Source organism: Hyaena hyaena, unplaced genomic scaffold (assembly GCF_003009895.1).
Source record: "Hyaena hyaena isolate Hyena2069 unplaced genomic scaffold, ASM300989v1 scaffold_74, whole genome shotgun sequence".
Lineage (NCBI taxonomy): Eukaryota > Metazoa > Chordata > Mammalia > Carnivora > Hyaenidae > Hyaena > Hyaena hyaena.
In genome coordinates, this window is record NW_024080706.1 from 3,395,718 (window position 1) to 3,412,688 (window position 16,971).

The 16,971-nt window shown below is 40.6% G+C and overlaps 1 protein-coding gene and 1 long non-coding RNA gene across 6 annotated transcripts in view; one reads left to right on the plus strand and one right to left on the minus strand.

The window, feature by feature from the left end:
- The window catches only part of LOC120232580, a 36,941-nt gene extending 28,425 nt beyond the window's left edge, over window positions 1–8,516 (plus strand). Inside the window, exon 3 of the long non-coding RNA XR_005528596.1 lies at window positions 8,407–8,516. This is a non-coding gene — a long non-coding RNA (uncharacterized LOC120232580). The remainder of the gene's footprint in view (window positions 1–8,406) is intronic.
- Window positions 1–16,430, minus strand: part of PRRG4 (proline rich and Gla domain 4) — an 18,854-nt gene extending 2,424 nt beyond the window's left edge. The window contains exons 1-5 of one of the 5 annotated variants that reach the window (XM_039233388.1): window positions 16,269–16,430; window positions 15,127–15,248; window positions 8,332–8,495; window positions 6,436–6,484; window positions 4,678–4,810 (exon numbers count right to left, since the gene is read on the minus strand). In XM_039233388.1, coding sequence (XP_039089319.1) covers window positions 4,678–4,810; window positions 6,436–6,484; window positions 8,332–8,495; window positions 15,127–15,226 — 446 coding nt within the window. In that variant the 5' untranslated portion in view covers window positions 15,227–15,248; window positions 16,269–16,430. The other 4 variants (XM_039233383.1, XM_039233387.1, XM_039233384.1 and 1 more) reach the window with 4 other exon arrangements.
- Between the last annotated feature and the right edge of the window lie 541 nt (window positions 16,431–16,971).

Genomic DNA, 16,971 nt, shown 5'->3' on the forward strand with positions numbered 1-16,971 from the left:
AAAAAAAAAAAAAAAAGAATTAACATATAATCCCCAAGTTCTTGTCAAGATTTACTATATTCTTCCCAAGAAGAGTTAAGCAGATGCAAAATACTGTAAATTTTTCCAGACCAAGGCAGTGAACTTGCACCTTCGAACATCTTTCCCTTGGAGGTAAATATGAGATATGAAACTAGAGGGAAGGAGAGATGATTGAGAGAAGAGAAGAGAAGAAGAAGATCTGTGTAAATCTAGGAAATGGAGAGTCAGCCTTTCAGTTAGTTGGGGGTGACTGAGATCATCTATCACAAGCTTACTTAGATTCCTCTGCCAGAAATCTGGAACATAGTCATGTTTGGTGAGTTACTTGCCACATTCATTAGCTTATGACCAAAAGTTCTATTTGTTTGGTGACAGGGAATAGGTGAGACCAGTGTTTTATTTGAACAAATAAATTTTTCCATGACGACTTTCAAAATTAAAGATATAGAGATGCGCGTCTGGGTGGCTCAGTCAGTTAAACGTCAGGCTCTTGAGTTTGACTAGGTCATGATTTCATAGTTTGTGGGTTCGAGCCTTGCCTTGGGCTCTGAGCTGACAGCATGGAGCCTGCTTGAGATTCTCTTTCTCTCTCCCTCTGTCTCTGCCCAACCCTTGCTTTTGCATGAGTGTATGCGTTTATGCCCTCTCTCTCTTTCTCATAAAATAAATAAATATACTTTAAAGATATAGAGACAATATAAAAATTATTAATCTACATAGTGATTTCTTACATATATCTTAAATGATTGACATCAGAAAGTATGCACCAATAACATTTTAAATAAACTGACAACATCATCTTGTGCCTATTTTTCTCCATAATATACAGGAATTAAGAAATGAAAAGATCTTATTTCCCATTTCTTGGCATGTTTGGACAGAGGAATGAGACAACCTTTCTGACAATGATCTTATTTTTTACTATTTTCTTTCTCAAATACTTCCCCTACTTCCAGATTTGAATACAGAAAGAGAACAAATAACTCTGTTAGAAGCATTTTTTGGGATAATAGATGAAAAGTACTTTAGTGTTTAAAAGTTAATCCCCAAATAAGAGAATGTCTTATAAACCTAGTTTTTTTAAAAAAAAATGGTTTTTTTGGTTTATTTATTTTTGAGACAGAGACAGAGCATGAGTGGGGTAGGGGCAGAGAAAGAGAGAGACACAGAATCTGAAACAGGCTCCAGGCTCTGAGCTGGAGAGCACAGAACCCAATGTGGGCTCGAACCCATGGACAGTGAGATCATGATCTGAGCCAAAGTTGGACACTTAGTCAACTGAGCCACCCAGGTGCCCCATCATAAACCTAGTTTTTAATGTTCCCTAAAATTCAAAAGGTTGCTCTGAAGATCAAAGTGAGAAAACAGATGTAAAAATGATGTGTGAACTGTACAGCATTATACTGTACTAATATTAATAACTAATTTTGCTTTTATTTTTTTATGATTTTTTTAAGTTTATTTATTCTTAGTAATCTCTATACCCAATGTGGAGCTTGAACTCACAACCCCGAGATCAAGAGTCTACATACTTTATGGACTGAGCTAGCCCGGCACCTCACTAATATTGCTTTTATTTTTACTTTATTTATTTTTTAAAAATTGTTTTTGATGTTTATTTACTTTTGAGAGACAGAGAGACAAAGAGAGGGACAGAGTGTGAGCAGGGGAGGGGCAGAGAGAGAGGGAGACAAAGAATCCAAACCAGGCTCCAGGCTCCAAGCTGTCATCACAGAGCCTGAAGTGGGGCTTGAACTCAAGAACTGTGAGATCATGACCTGAGCCAAAGTTGGATGCTTAACCGACTGAGCCACCCAGGCGTCCCATTAATATTGCTTTTAAAATACAATATGGGGGGGGGGCGCCTGGGTGGCTTAGTCGGTTGAGCGTCCGACTTTCGCTTAGGTCATGATCTCGCGGCTCGTGGGTTTGAGCCCCGCATCGGGCTCTGTGCTGACTGCCATTTCAGAGCCTGGAGCCTGTTTCAGAGTCTGTGACTCCCTCTCTCTCTGACCCTCCCCTGCTCACGGTGTCTCTCTCTCTCCTAGAAATAAATAAAACATTTAAAAAAATTAGAAAAAGAAAAGAAAAGAAAATACAATATGGGGTGCCTGGGTGACTTGGTTGAGTGCTGGACTTTGGCTCAGATCATGATCTTGTAGTTCGTAAGTTCAAGCTCTGCGTCAGGCTCTGTGCTGTCAGCACGGAACCCATTTTGGATCTTCTGTTCCCCCCACTCCATCCCCACCCCTCCCCAACTTGTGCTCCTTCTCTCTCTCTCTCAGAAATAAACACTAAAAAATATAAAGTAAGAGACATTAGGGGCACCTGGCTGGCTCAGTCGGTAGAGAATGAAGTCATGAGTTCAAGCCCCCATGGTAGGTGTAGAGATTACTTAAATAAATAAATAAACTTTAAAAAAGTAAGAGATATTCAGGGTTTTTAAATTTTACAATAACATACACAGAAAAAATGCATAATAATGGCACTACTTTGTTCCCTTTGTATTCTGCTTCTAACCTAAAACAGAGAAGAAGCTAGGAAGTTTCAGAGAATATGGCTATGTTATCACAGACCTTGAGCACAATTATTAAACATGAGGGTAGACATGAACTTTTTGGGAAAGACATTATTAATGCGGTGGAAAAGAAAGATAAAAGGCAAGAAGAGTTTCCATAGTCAAATTCTGCCTATATCTTCATTAGCCTGTGATTTTCCAGGACTCCTTCCCCTACTTGTGGAGAAAGCCACACTGAAGAAAATTTTAGTCAAAAGTCCTAGAAAATGGAAAGACCTTGCTCATTTCCTATGTTAAATAAGGTAAATTAATAAAAGTCTCTCAACTTAAAAGATAATGGGTTAAGAAGAATTGAGTAAGTTCTTCCTTACTTTCTCTCATTTCTCAAAATTTTCCAGGATTTACAGAGATCTCTGACAGATTCTTTTGTCTATGTCTACTGGTCATGTCAATGCCTCAGGGAGCTGTTCAGGAATTCCCAGTTGGGGACAGAATTACAATTCATGTTGCCCCTGTCCTTTGCCTTCTTTATGGGGTGTCTTCTTTCTACACCTTTGCTGTGGGCATCCTTGAAGGCTCTGTCCTTTTCTATCTGTCTTGTCATCACACTTAGAAAACCTGCCTACTCTCATGGCTTCAGTATTTTTTTAAAGTAATATTCATGCCCAACGTGGGGCTCAAACTCATGATCCTGAGATCAAGAGACACACGCTTTACCGACTGAGCCAGCCAGGTGCCCCATGGCATTAGTTTTTATTCTCTAGTAGATGAATCTTAATTCCACATCTGTTGCCCTAAGCTCTTAACTTACAATAAAGAAAAGAATTTTATTGTGGTAAAATATACATAACATAAAATTTGCCATTTTAACCATTTTTAAGTGTTGCAGCTCAGTGGCATTAATTATATTCACAATGTTGTGCAACCATCACCACCATTTCTATAACCCTTTCATCGCCTGGTCATGGTCATGAGCCTTCCACAAGTTTTGAAAGTGTGACTAGAGATATTTAAGCATCAATTTCAAATAGCCTGCTTAGCACCAAGTACTTTTTTTTGAATAAGGTCATTTTTACACTTACTCATCTATACTTACTGAGAAGGTAATAGAGATAATATAGAAGAGAATATTTTTTTATTTTTATGAGGATGTTGAGATTCTATTATCTAAACAATTATGGCTTTTATGAATCTTTATGAAGCTTTTTTAATGTGCTATTATCTTCAAGTGGTAACCATTTTATTTCATTCATTTTTATTAAAGTATCAATAAAAATGGTTGAATTTAAAAGTTAGTTGCACTGATTTCATTGGGTAGCCACACGGCTAGATCTGCTAACACTGTGACTTGGAGTAAATAATGGCAGACCTTGCTTCTGGAAACAATGTGGGAACAATGGTATCTACCTCCTGCTTAAGAAGGAAAGATTTGAAAAATCAAGCTGACACTTGTGAATTTTCTTGTATTCTTTTGAAGGACCTTGGAAATAGCATCAATAGATTGTTTATGTATGTGTTAAATTAGGCAATCAACTCATTGTCACAGACTAGAGGAGACTAGAGGGACATGACAACTAAATGCAATGTGGTATCCTGACTGGGTCCTAGACAGGAAGAGGACACGAATGGCAAAATTGGTGAACTGTGAATAAAGCCTGAAGTTCAGTCAACAGTAACATACTAGTGTTGGTTTGTTTTACACACATTCTCGGGGAATGTGAGATGTGAGGCATTAATAATGACAGAAACTGGGTGAAGGATGGGAAAACCCTGCATTATCTTTGCAACCTTGCTGTATCTCTAAAATTATTCCAAAATAAAAAAATTATTTTAAAAAACAGGCAGCCATTTTTATACATTTAAAAATAATGACATAGAAGGGTGCCTGGGTGGCTCATTTGGTTAAGCATCTGGCTCTTGGTTTTGGCTCAGGTCATGATCTCGTGGTTTGTGGGATCGAGCCCTGTGTTGTTCTGACAGTGCAGAGCCTGCTTAGGATTCTCTCTCTCCCCTTCTCTCTGCCCCTCTCCTGCTTACACTCTCTCCTTCTCAAAATTAATAAATACTTAGAAATTTTTAAATAAAATAACAATATAGAATGTATAATAGTGAATTAAATATTTTTACTTGGTACTTACCCTGGATATTGTTGCCTGTTACACTTGGTGATACAAAGATAGTAACCAAGTAATCCAAAAATAACCAAAAATACTCCAGCAGCAATTAATCCAGTCAGAAGGCCCATGACATCAATTTTTTCTCTGTTGCCATCTTAAAAGAAATCATTAAAATAATATAAATGTAACAACTGTAAAGCACCACCTATGATTTCAATAAGTTTAAGACTGGATCTAAACATAGTATTAAGCATCTAACAATACTGATTTTTCTAAAAAGTCTTTGTGTTAGCAACATGACCTGAAAAATTAGTAAATGACACTTCCTAAAAACCCTAGTTACGGTTTCATTTATTTTTTTAAGTTTATTTACTTTCAGAGAGAGAGAGAATCCCAAGCAGGCTCTACGCTCAGCATGGAGCCTAACATGGGGCTCAATCCCTTGACCCTGGGATTATGACTTGAGCCAAAATTAGGAATTGGATGCTTGAGGCACCTGAGTGGCTCGGTTGGTTAAGCGTCTGGCTTTGGCTCAGGTCATGACCTCGTGGTTTTTGAGTTTGAGCCCCACCTCGGGCTCTGTGCTGATAGCTCAGAGCCTGGGACCTGCTTTGTTTCTCTGTCTCCCACTCTCTCTGCCCCTCCCCCACTCACCTCTGTGTGTGTGTGTGTCTCTCTCTCTCTCAAAAATAAATAAACTTTAAAAAAAATTAAAAAAAAAGAATTGGATGCTCAACTGACTGAGTCACCCAGGTTCCCCTCATTTACTTTAAACAGATCATATTAAATGAATAGTATTCAAGACTAATCATATTCTGGTGTGCTTGGCTGGCTCAGTTGGAAGATCACGTGGCTCTTGAACTCAGGGTAGTGAATTCACACCCCATGTTGGGTACAGAGATTACTAAATAAGAAAATAAACTTAAAAAAAAAAAGACTAAACATAATACCCTTGGTATAATTAAGGACATTTTGGTATTAAATACACAGATAAATGTACTAAGCAACACTAGCATAGCAATGTAATAAAGTCTCCTCAGACCTGGGGCTCTACCTGAGGGAATGAAAGAGCCGGTAAAAAAGACTTCATTAAAAAGCAGGTAGAGGGGCCCCTGGGTGGCTCAGTCGGTTAAGCGGCTGTCTTCGGCTCAGGTCATGATCTCACACGGGTCGTGGGTTCGAGCCCCGCGTCGGGCTCTGTGCTGACAGCTAGCTCAGAGCCTGGAGCCTGTTTCAGATTCTGTATCTCCCTCTCTCTCTGACCCTCCCCTGCTCATTGCTGTCTCTTTCTCTTTCTCAGAAATAAATAAAAAACAAAACAAACAAAAAAAGCAGGCAGAGCTGATAAATGCAGATAAAATAAAGTATCTCCCTTCTACAGAAGTCACTTAATTCTAATGCTCTTAAGTTACCTAGTAGCAGAAGTATCCCACTTACTTGTAATGGTAAAAAAGAAAAAAAAAATTAAAATAGCTTACTACTTGGAACTAATGGAGTCCTACTTTTATTCTGTGCAAGTCTTGACTTAGCTGAGTTGTTTAAAACACCTATAAGCCTATTATCTCATTTCCCTAGTATCTCACCAAACTTGATTTTCAGTGTGTAAAGATGAATGTGGCTTCCTCTGTCTTAGATAGCCCAGTGTATAATTGAGAAATCTTCCCTGGGTTTACAAGGTATGTATGTTGAGCAACAACCAAACTCAAACAATGAAACTAAAACGTATTATAACAGAGAGAGGGTGGGGAAAACATTAAATTTGATCAATTCTTGCCTTACCTGATTTTGTGGTTGGTCCTTTGATGGAATATTCTTGCCAAAATGCCATCTAAGAGAAAGATAAATTTGCCAAGTTTATTTCATTGTTTTATTATCATTTCATTTGGTCCCAATAACCCATCCAGGGGTGGTAAATTCTTGGCATATGCCATGGGTAGGATACCAGTTTATTTAAGCCGGAGGGTGTGGCTCATTCTAATTAAAGCACTACCACCTACCACTGTTTCTCCCAACTCTGAAATTGGTCAGGGGGTTACTGGCAGTGCCAGCTCCCTACTGCTGGCTTCTGCCTTTCTCCCTTTGCCTGCTCAGAGTCCCCGCTCAGGTATTAGGTGAAAGTATCACATTAGTGAGTCGGTGACAGCACCAAAGGTGGAGAGCTGAAGCCGTGGACCCATTAACAAGTTTGAAAAGCAGTCTGTATTTTTCTGTGCTAGGTGAGCCCTAAGTTTGCTAGATTCTATTGAAAGGTGTTGATTTGGAAAGACATTCCTGAGCTTCTTTTAAGTTCAGTGTTACTTGAGAGAATGAGGCAGATTTTAAGGAACCATGATAAAATCATTCAATGGGTTTGTGAAAAACAGAATAAATTTGCAACAGGCACAACTACAAAGTACAGACTTTGTTTTCCTTCTCCAAAAGATGTGGCAGATATCAGCAGGAAATGAGAGGCTGGGCACAATTTTGGAAGAAAAAGGAATTAAGTTCCATTAATACCTACATTTGAAGGATACCTAGAGCTCATTGTTCTTATTAACCAAAGGGTAAAACAGGACTCTTGAGGAAGGGGAAAAGGAGCTGTGGTTATTTAATTTACGAAAGTAAAGAATTTGGGTCACTTAACATTCTTTAAGAATGTGCCAGATTATAACGGGGTAGTGCTGTCCATTTGTTTCGTACTGTTCCAAGATTAATAGATAGGATTTAATTCTATTTTAAAGGAGACCTTCTAGGGGGCATGTGGGTGGCTCAGTCAGTTGAGTGTCCAACTCTTCATTTTGGCTCAGCTGATGATCTCACGATTCATGAGATCAAACCCCGAGACATAATCTGCGATGACAGTGTAGAGCCTGCTTAGGATTCTCCCTCTCTGCCCCTCCCCCCACCTCTCTTTCAAAATAAATTTTATTTATTTTTTAAATTATTATTATTTTTTAATGTTTTTATTTATTTCTGAGAGAGAGAGAGAGAGACAGCGTGGGCAGGGGAGGGTCAGAGAGAGAGGGAGAGACACAGAATCTGAAGCAGGCTCTAGGTACTGAGCTAGCTAGCCATCAGCACAGAGCCCAACGCAGGGCCCGAACCCATGAAACATGTGATCATGACCTGAGCCGAAGTCGGAGGCTTAACTAGCTGAGCCACCTAGGCACCCCCAAAATAAATTTTAAAAAGGGAGACCTTCTGAAAGTTTTTTCCCTTAAATTACACAGATATACTAAATAATAAACTCCTGAGGGCAGAGACTATGCATTTTGTATCCCCAGTCTTTGGCAGAGCAGTTGACACACAGTAGATTATTAATAAATACAGTAATCAGAAAAGATAAGGTCACTGATAGGAAAATTTCTGAGTCTAGGATGATTGAAGCCTGAGTGAGAGAACTAACTCAAATAATATCCTAAAATTTAATTCACTCTGCTTTATGATTGTTTTTGAATATAATAAACATTAAACACACAAAATCACAGTATAATGGGTAACTTGCTAATTACTATAAGCCCATTTAATTAAATATAAAGTCAAGCTGACATAGGTTAATTAGCATATTAAAGAAGTAAAAAGGGATAACAGGTATACAATCTTGATTTCATTTAAAGCATAAAATCTCTGATGACTGAGACACTTTAAGTATCATTTAATAAATTTCCAGTCAATTAACATTATCAACCAAATTACCGTTTTGTCTTCATCCACAAAAATTTCTCTGGCTTCCTCATAATTACAAAGTTCTTCTTTGCACTCTCTTTCTAGGTCACCGGGCGTGAAGAGCTCCAAATCAAATCTATTGTATAGAAGGTGTCTATGTATGAAATGATTTGCTTCTTCTTTTGATGTGAAGACTAATAAAGAAATAGAAAGATTTCAAAGATCGATAAAAATAGGGCAGAAAATTTCTGTTTTAATTGTGGAAGAGTGAATAATTCTCTTGAGGTAAAATATCAGACTTTCTTGTATGGTTTTAAATTCTGACAAAAAGAAATCTCATCAGTAAAAATAATTTCTGTTAAATATGAAATACATACATTAGCATAAGTCCAGAAAATACTTCAGTTGATTATGTACAAAATTATTAGCATAAATGAAAATTATTTAAATATCACTCTTCCTTCCAGACAATTATATTTCCAAGAAATGACAGGTCAGACTCTTCTACTTCTAAAGGGTAGGTTCTCTATTATCTTGACTGAGAAAAATTAGTTTGGCGTAATGGACAGAGTATTGGACTAAGAGTTAGAAGATAGAGATTCTTGGTTTTTATTTGGCTTAGCTATTGGCTGTGTATCCTGGAATAAGTCACTTACATCTCTGGTTTGCCATTTTTCTCATTTGTAAAATTGGAAAATGAACTGAATAATTACTAAGATCTTTTTATGTTTTAAAATTATAAATTTATACATTTATATTAATATTTTTTTCATTAAAAAAGTTAATGTTTATTTATTTTTGAGAGAGGCAGACCACAAGCAGGGGAGGGGTAGAGAGAGAGAGGGATATATGGAATCTGAAGCAGGCTTCATTAGCACAGAGCCGGACGCAGGGCTCAAACTCACAAACTGTGAGATCATGACCTGAGCCAAAGTTGGACGCTTAACTGACTGAGCCTTCAGGTCCCCCAATATATGACAAATTTTAGAGCAAGTTTATACCAAAAACTTATAAAATTTTAAACTTCTAAGTTAATAAAATTATAAGTTAATTACAAGATTAATTAAAAGACATTCAGTCCCAGGGTGCCTCAGTGGCTCAGTCGGTTAAGTGACAGACTTAGGCTCAGGTCAAGATCTCACAGCTTGTGAGTTCGAGCTCCATGTCAGGCTGGTTGCTGTCAGCTTGAGCCTGGAGCCTGCTTCAGATTCTGTGTCTCCCTCTCTCTCTGCCCCTCCCTCGCTCTCACTCTGTCTTTCTGTCTCTGTCTCTCTCAAAAATAAACATTAAAAAAAAAAAAGACATTCAGTCCCTCCTAAAGAATTAGCTCCCTCTAACGTATCCCCCAAATATGTATCTTCAATGCTTTATAAGACTTCCTCTACCTTGTCTGGAAAAGTAAATGGTAAACACGATAGACACAAAACCAAAATGTCCCACCATGGCAGTATTTTCAAAACCCACAAACTTTAAACTCATTCTGGTATCACACAAAGAATGTTTAAGAAATCTTGCCCCTGGGGCACCTGGGTGGCTCAGTAGGGTAAGTGACTGACCCTTGTTATCTGCTCAGGTCATAATCTCATGACTCCTGAGATGGAGCCCCATATCGGGTTCTGCACTGACAATGAAGAGCCTGTTTGGGACTCTGCCCCTTCCCTTCTGTGCTCATGTATACTCTAAATAATAAAGATTAAAAAAAAAAAAAAGAAATCTTGCTTCAGATCGCATTACCAAGATTGGAATTCAGAAACTCTCTGAAAACTACATCAAATACTTAAAGAATTTGGTATTTCTCACTGCTAACCATTACTATAAAGGAAGGATATTAAAGTGAGAAACTGAAATACAGCTCAGTACTAATGAGAGAACATGGCGTGAAAGACGAATATTGATTCGTGAACAATCTCAGGTTGGCCATTTATTTTCAGTCCCTTGAGAACTGTCACATCTTGTCCAAGATATTTTTTTCCACTAATCAATCACCTTTCTAAACAGGTCTGAATCTTACAGAGCTATTTTGTTCAATATAATAGCCATTAGGCACATAAGGCTGTTGAGAATCGAACTATGGCCAGTCTGAATTGAGATGTGCTACCTATAAATGTAAAATATACACTAGATTTGAAAGACTTAATAAAAAAAGTAAAATATATCAATGTTTATATTGCTTATTTTTGGAAATGATATTTAGAATATAATGGGTTAACTTAAATATATAAAAACATAATTTTATCAATTATTTTTACATTTTTAATATGGCTATTAGAAAATTTTAAATTATTGGGGCACTTGGGTGGCTCAGTTGGTTAAGTGTCTGACTTCAGCTCAGGTCATTATCTTGCAGTCCCCTGCATCAGGCTCTGTGCTGACAGCTCAGAGCCTGGAACCTGTTTCAGATTCTGTGTCTCTCTCTCTGCCCCTTCCCACCTTGTGCTCTGTCTCTCTCTCAAAAATGAATAAATGTTAAAAAAATTAAAAGAAAAAAAGAAAATTTTAAGTTATGTGATTTACATTATATTTCTATTGGCCTGCACTATTCCACCACATACATTTCTATGTTATAAATAACATGTATGGGTTATTTGGACCAAGGAGGGTAAGCTAGAAAGGAATCACTGTTGATAGCTGTTTTAAGAAATATTCTAGGGGAAGCTCAGTCAGATGAACATTGGACTCTTGATTTTGACTCAGGTCATGATCCCAGGGTCATGGGATTGAGCTCCAAGTTGGGCTCTGTGCTAAGCGTGGAGCCTGCTTGGGATTCTCTCTCTCTCCTTCTGCCCCTCTCCCCTGCTCACGTTCTCTGTCTCTCTCACAAAAAAGAATTAAGAAAACAAGAAATATTCTAAAAGCTAACCAGTGTGATGAAATCTCTTTATTCTTTATTCTCCCTTATCTTTTTATAGATTTTATGCTACCACCAAATAGAGACAAAATGAAAAAAATCCAAGTCATCATCATCTCTCATTGGGATTCTTACATTGGCCCTCTAAGAGGTTGCCTTGCTCCCCTACAGTCTGATTTTAACACTGTGTTGTAGCTTCACTGCTTTCCAATGTGCCCTTGTACTTGCTATTTCTCCTAAATAGAACTTTCTTCTTTTGGTTTGTTCTTCCAACTCCTTTAGGATTTCGTTCAATGTTAGCTTGAACTCCCATCCCCACCCACCCACCTCTGGCACTCCCCTGTCTCCTACTACACTTTGTTTTTCTCCATAGCACTTCTCACCATCAGGTGTTTTATATGTGTTACCCACTTACTTGTTACCAGTCTGTTTCCCTCACTAGAAGAAAAAGTTTCATTAAAGTAGACATGCAGTGCCTGACACCTACAAAGTGCTCAAAGAAATTTACTAAATAAATGAATGAACTTAACTTTTCTATGTTGGTAAGAAACTCTTGGGCCTAAATTCTACTAGTTAAAAGAATTCATAGGTATAGTCTGGTATTACTCAGCTTATTGTAGGTTTAAAATACTAAACCAGTGATGAGGTAACTCATGGCCTGCCTAACCTAGCTATACGTACTACTACAGGAAATCTAATTTTAGCATGGAGAATTAGAAATCTGCTTCTGTATTGCTGCTTCTCAGATATGGCCAGATCTTTACATTTTATTGGCTAAGAAAGCAGTGCCAAATTTCTCATTTGTCAGTCTTCCCTTCAAGCAGGTTATCTGAATTATAAAAATACTCTGTGCCCTCCAAAGGGCTCAGTCTGTGGAGTGTCTGACTTTGGCTCAGGTCATGATCCCATGACTTGTGGTTTTAGGGCTCACATCTGGGTCTGTGCTGACAGCTACGAGCCTGGAACCTCCTTCAAATCCTGTCTCTGTCTCTCTCTGCCCCTCCCCCACTCATACACACACACACACACACACACACACACACACACTCTCTCTCTCTCTCTCTCTCTCTCTCTCTCTCTTTTTCTCAAATATAAATAAAGTTTAAAAAATACTCTGTGTCCTCGAGATGGGACTCAATAGAACTACTTTCAACTTGAAAGTAAGAAAGAGAGAGTCATAAACCTTTTTATTGTTCCTGGGATGACACTTATGCCAATAAAGTCTTCACCCCCAAATTAAACATGCCCTCCAGCGGCTGCTGTTTGCGACTTCCCTGAGTGTGAAAGTTCTGATCTATCAGTGGTTGACCTCAGACCTTCAGTGCTTTATTAAACTTGTCCCTGCCACCCTTTTGATCTAGGAGAAATACTGTCCTTTGTTATTTGGGTTCTAAGTAACTGTGAATTGGTTTGTTATCCAAAGAAGCAAATCTCCTTGTCCTGGAGCATCCTGTACTTCCCGTGAGAGTTCCTATTTTCCCTCTGCCCATTGCCGGAGGATACACGGTCCTTAGTACTTCTGTATTTGCCTCCTCAAGTTCTCTTCCCATCTCTATTTCTCCAGGTTAAGGCCAAGAGACTGTCTCTGCTTTCTGCTATTTCAAACCCACCAACCCAGATATTTCATTTGCTCTCTCTCTCCTATTCACCATGTTTTCTAAATAAACTCCTTTTAAGTCATTTCAACTCCACACTTGGGCTTTATTAGAGTTTAGCTGAAGGTCCCTTATTTTCCTGGTTACTTTTCAGATCTCCACTTATTATCGGCTTCTGTGCCATACATCTCTCCAGAGACAAAGTTAACTGCTACTCTTTCCTCTCTCTCGAGCTCTCTGTTCCTACCTCTTTCATAGAGCTTATGGAGATTACGTCTTTAGACCCTGTCCCCTTCACCAGATGAAGCGGTCTTCCAGGGCAGGGATTAGTCTTTCATGGCTATATCTCCAGTACCTAACATAGGGTCTGGCATATAGTTTGTGATAATAAAGTGATTACTAACAGAACAAATCAGCTCTTCAAATATATAGGATTCCTTGGGGCACCTGGGTGGCCCAGTCAGATAAGCACCTGACTCTTGACCTCAGCTCAGGTCATGGTCTTGAGGTTCATGGGACTGAGCCCCATAATGGACTCCACACTGACATCTCAGAGCCTGCTTGGGATTCTCTCTCTCCTCTCTCCACCCTTCCCCAACATTCTCTTTCTCTCTCAAAATAAATAAACTTAAAAAGTATATAGGATTCCTCATTTACATTTCCCACAGGTATTTCTAGTCTTCTGCACACAAGTATGATCTCTAAATTCCTTCCATAGTCTGTGATGTCCATGAGAATGTCTTTATGCTTCCAATATGTGAATGAATGAATAAGAGTCAGCACCTGGTGCCACTGAGTATAGACTTTCAAACCTCAGTATCAGTGGACTAACATATGTGGTGTAACTTGGGAGGTACCAAGAAGGATCTCCTTCTAAAATCTGTCCCTATACTCACTAGCTAGCTTATCCAATTACCTAGAATTCTGCCATCAGGGTTTGATTCCTTTGGATTAAGATACCTATTTCTTTGGGTTAAGATGTCCTATCTTAAAATATATACACCCCCCCCCCCAACACACACACCCTCCTGGAAGGTTTAGTACATCCAGCTTTATTAATCATTAATAAGTTATCCAGGAGTATTAGTGTAACAGATCCTTCCCAAATGAAAATGAGCTGAGACTAGATCTCATGAGAAGGAACAAGGGACAGGAATGTGTGGGGAAGTCAATCCAAAGTATTGGCACTGGGTAGGGAAGCACAATGGCTAGGCAGAGAGAAGGATGCTGAATCCAAAGCCATTTTTTTTCTTTTCTGGTTTTTCTTTTTTCTTTTTTAAAGTTTATTTCCTTATTTTGAGAGAGACAGAGACAGTGCAAGTGGGAGCAAGGTAGAGAGAGGGGAAGGGAGAGAGAATCCCAAGCAGGCTCCTCACTGTGAGCACAAAGCTCAATGTGGAGCTCAAACTCACGGAAATAACGAGATCATGACCTGAGCAGAAACCAAGAGCCTGAGGCTTAACCAACTGAGCCACCCAGGTCCGTCTTTTCTGTTTTTTCTAAGGTAGACTTTTTAAAAATACTCCTTTTATTTTATTTTTAATTTTTTAAACATTTATTTATTTTTTAAAGACAGACAGAGAATGAGCAGGGGAGGGCAGAGAGAGGGAAGCACAGAATCTGAAGCAGGCTCCAAGGTTGGAACTGTCAGCCCATAGCCTGACTTGGGGCTTGAACCCACGAACTGTGAGATCATGACCTGAGCCAAAGTTGGCGGCTTAACTGACTGAGCCACCCAGGCGCCCCTAAGGTAGACTTTTAAAATGCGAGCAGGAACCGGTCCATTTATGACCTGGAATCCGCAAGGTATGAAATTCTAGGTTAGCAAGCCCCAAGCCTAATCTTCCCACAACCATTTCACTTTACCCAGGCAATCTGACAATTTGATGTCAAAAAGCACTGCAGGGATCATTCTACTCCCCACTCCCATCATCACTTTACTGAGGAAGAAATTCAAGTGGAGAGGGGTTAAGTAACTTAACCAGGGTCTCATCACAAGTCCAGACGAGATCCTGGACTCCCTGTCCATCTTTCCTGGAAGAACAAGAAATTATGCTCATTATAATTACCACATAGCCTCATCTAGAAAAACGGCACTCACTGATTTTCAGAAGGTGAAACAGGCTTTCTATTCAGTGAACCACAAGCAAGGTCTTAAGTATATATTTATCAAAAGTAACCCACAGAAATAAATGTGTATGAATTGTACCGAACATAACCACAACACTGCCAAATAAACCACAAATTAAACTAAAGGATATTTTAGTGCTTTTTATGATTGATGGGGGCATGTAATTTCAAAGCCTACACTTTCTCTCTGGAGCTCTGTAATACGTGGCTCAGGTTTCCAAGGGGGGGTTTGGGAACAGAGGCCGTGCTTACCTTCTCGAGCATGCCCGGACTCCTTCGGCCTTCTTGTGCAATGAGGAAACGCGAAGTTAACTATGGGCAGTTGGCTGAGGAGAACCAGAAGTGTAAACATAGTCTGGTAACTGTCACACAAACTGAAAGAAAATAACAACAACGGCAAAAAGTCAAAAAAGCCCCTGGCTCAGCGCTTTGAGATCTCGTGGGAACTGAGTCACCGACCTGCGGCGCTCCCAACAGCCGCCCGACTGCTTCCCCCTCTCGGGTTTCGGTGGCCCCGGCCCGACCCGCGCCCGGAAAGCGTTCCGAGAGCGCCCCCGGGGCTCTGCCGACTGCCTGAGCGGACACCTGTCGCCACGGACAGCGCTCTGCCTTCGGTTCCAATCGGACCCGGTCCGCCGAGGTAACCAACGGACCAACCAACCAATGGGTTGGTTACTCGGTTACTCCGTCCGAGTTAACCAACCCGTCCCCGGCCGGAGCCAAGCCGTCGGGCCCCGCACCTGCGGCTCCGGGCGCATGTTCCAGCAGTTCCCCGGCCGGAGCCCCGTCGTCGGGTGGTCCCTGCGGCCGCCAGACCCTCCGTCCCGGCGCCTCCCCCACCTCCAAATCTCCGCCACAATCCCGGCCTCACTCTCCGCAAGGCCGGGGTGGCCTCCGCGTTCGCGCCGTGGAAGCGCCTGGGGCCTGCGGAGGGGCGCCTGTGCCGGCCGGGGACGCGCGGCGTTGAGTTCCTGCCTGGATCCCGGGAGGCGGCGGAGCAGAGAAGTGGGAGAGGGACGGCGACGGCGGCTACCTGGGGAGCACCCGGCCGCGCTCCTCCCCCCGGGGGCCGGTCTATCTGCGGCGGGCTGGCCGTCGGCTCGTGCTTCCGGAGCCGCCCCAGCTTCAGCCCGGAGCCTCGGGGGAGCCCCGCCGCCCGCAGCCAGTTCTGGCCCTGCCCCGGCGCGCGGGTGGCAGGTTTTGGACTCGTTTCTAGACCCGGCGTTTTCAGGGGGCATTTTCAGGGCTCAGTGCTAAGCAGAGCGCCTCCCCCCCCCCCGGGGGGGGCATCCCGCGAGGTTTTCGCTTTGGGTTTCCCTGGGCTAGAGGTCTTGTGGTTACTCTAGGTCAGCGGTTCTCAGAGGGTGGTTCGGGAACGGGAACAAAATACTCATCAGAGAAAATACACTTCACTAGTAATAAGAAATGGGAAGTGACTTTAAAATTAATCGATTACATTGGTTCTCAGATTGTGGTCTGCCAGGTCTTGGGACGTCTCTAAGATCCTTTCGAGGGGTCTCCTAAGTCAAAACTATTTCCAGGGTAGTAAGACACGATTTACCTTTCTCACTTTCGTTGTCTCATGACTGTACAATGGACATTTCCGGAGGCTATTTGACGTGAAAGATGTCATCACTCTAACAGAGTGCCTGCATGGGTCTTCTTGTGTGTTCCAGTGTTTTCTATGGTAGTAGGTTTAAGTATCCATATGTGCATTTTTATAGAGATTAATAAAGTTTATTTGTTCTCAGTACTTCTGTAATTTAGCTGTCCTTGATGGTACCTGCCAGGGTAGCTATAACCTCATTATTAAAACACACACACACACACACACACACACACACACACACAGAAAACAAACAGTTATCTTGAAATCTTGAAATTTTCTTTGAGTTTATGCAGAAACACAACAAAAAAAATACACTTTGTTGTCTTGATTTGGAATAATATTTTGATAATATCTAGTTTTAATATGTAATATGATAAGTATCACTACATATAATTCACATAAGTAAAGGCTGTTTAGAGCCCTTGTTAGAGTTAGAGTGTAAAGCGTCCAGAGACCCAATCGTTTGAGAATTGCTGCCTCAAATAATG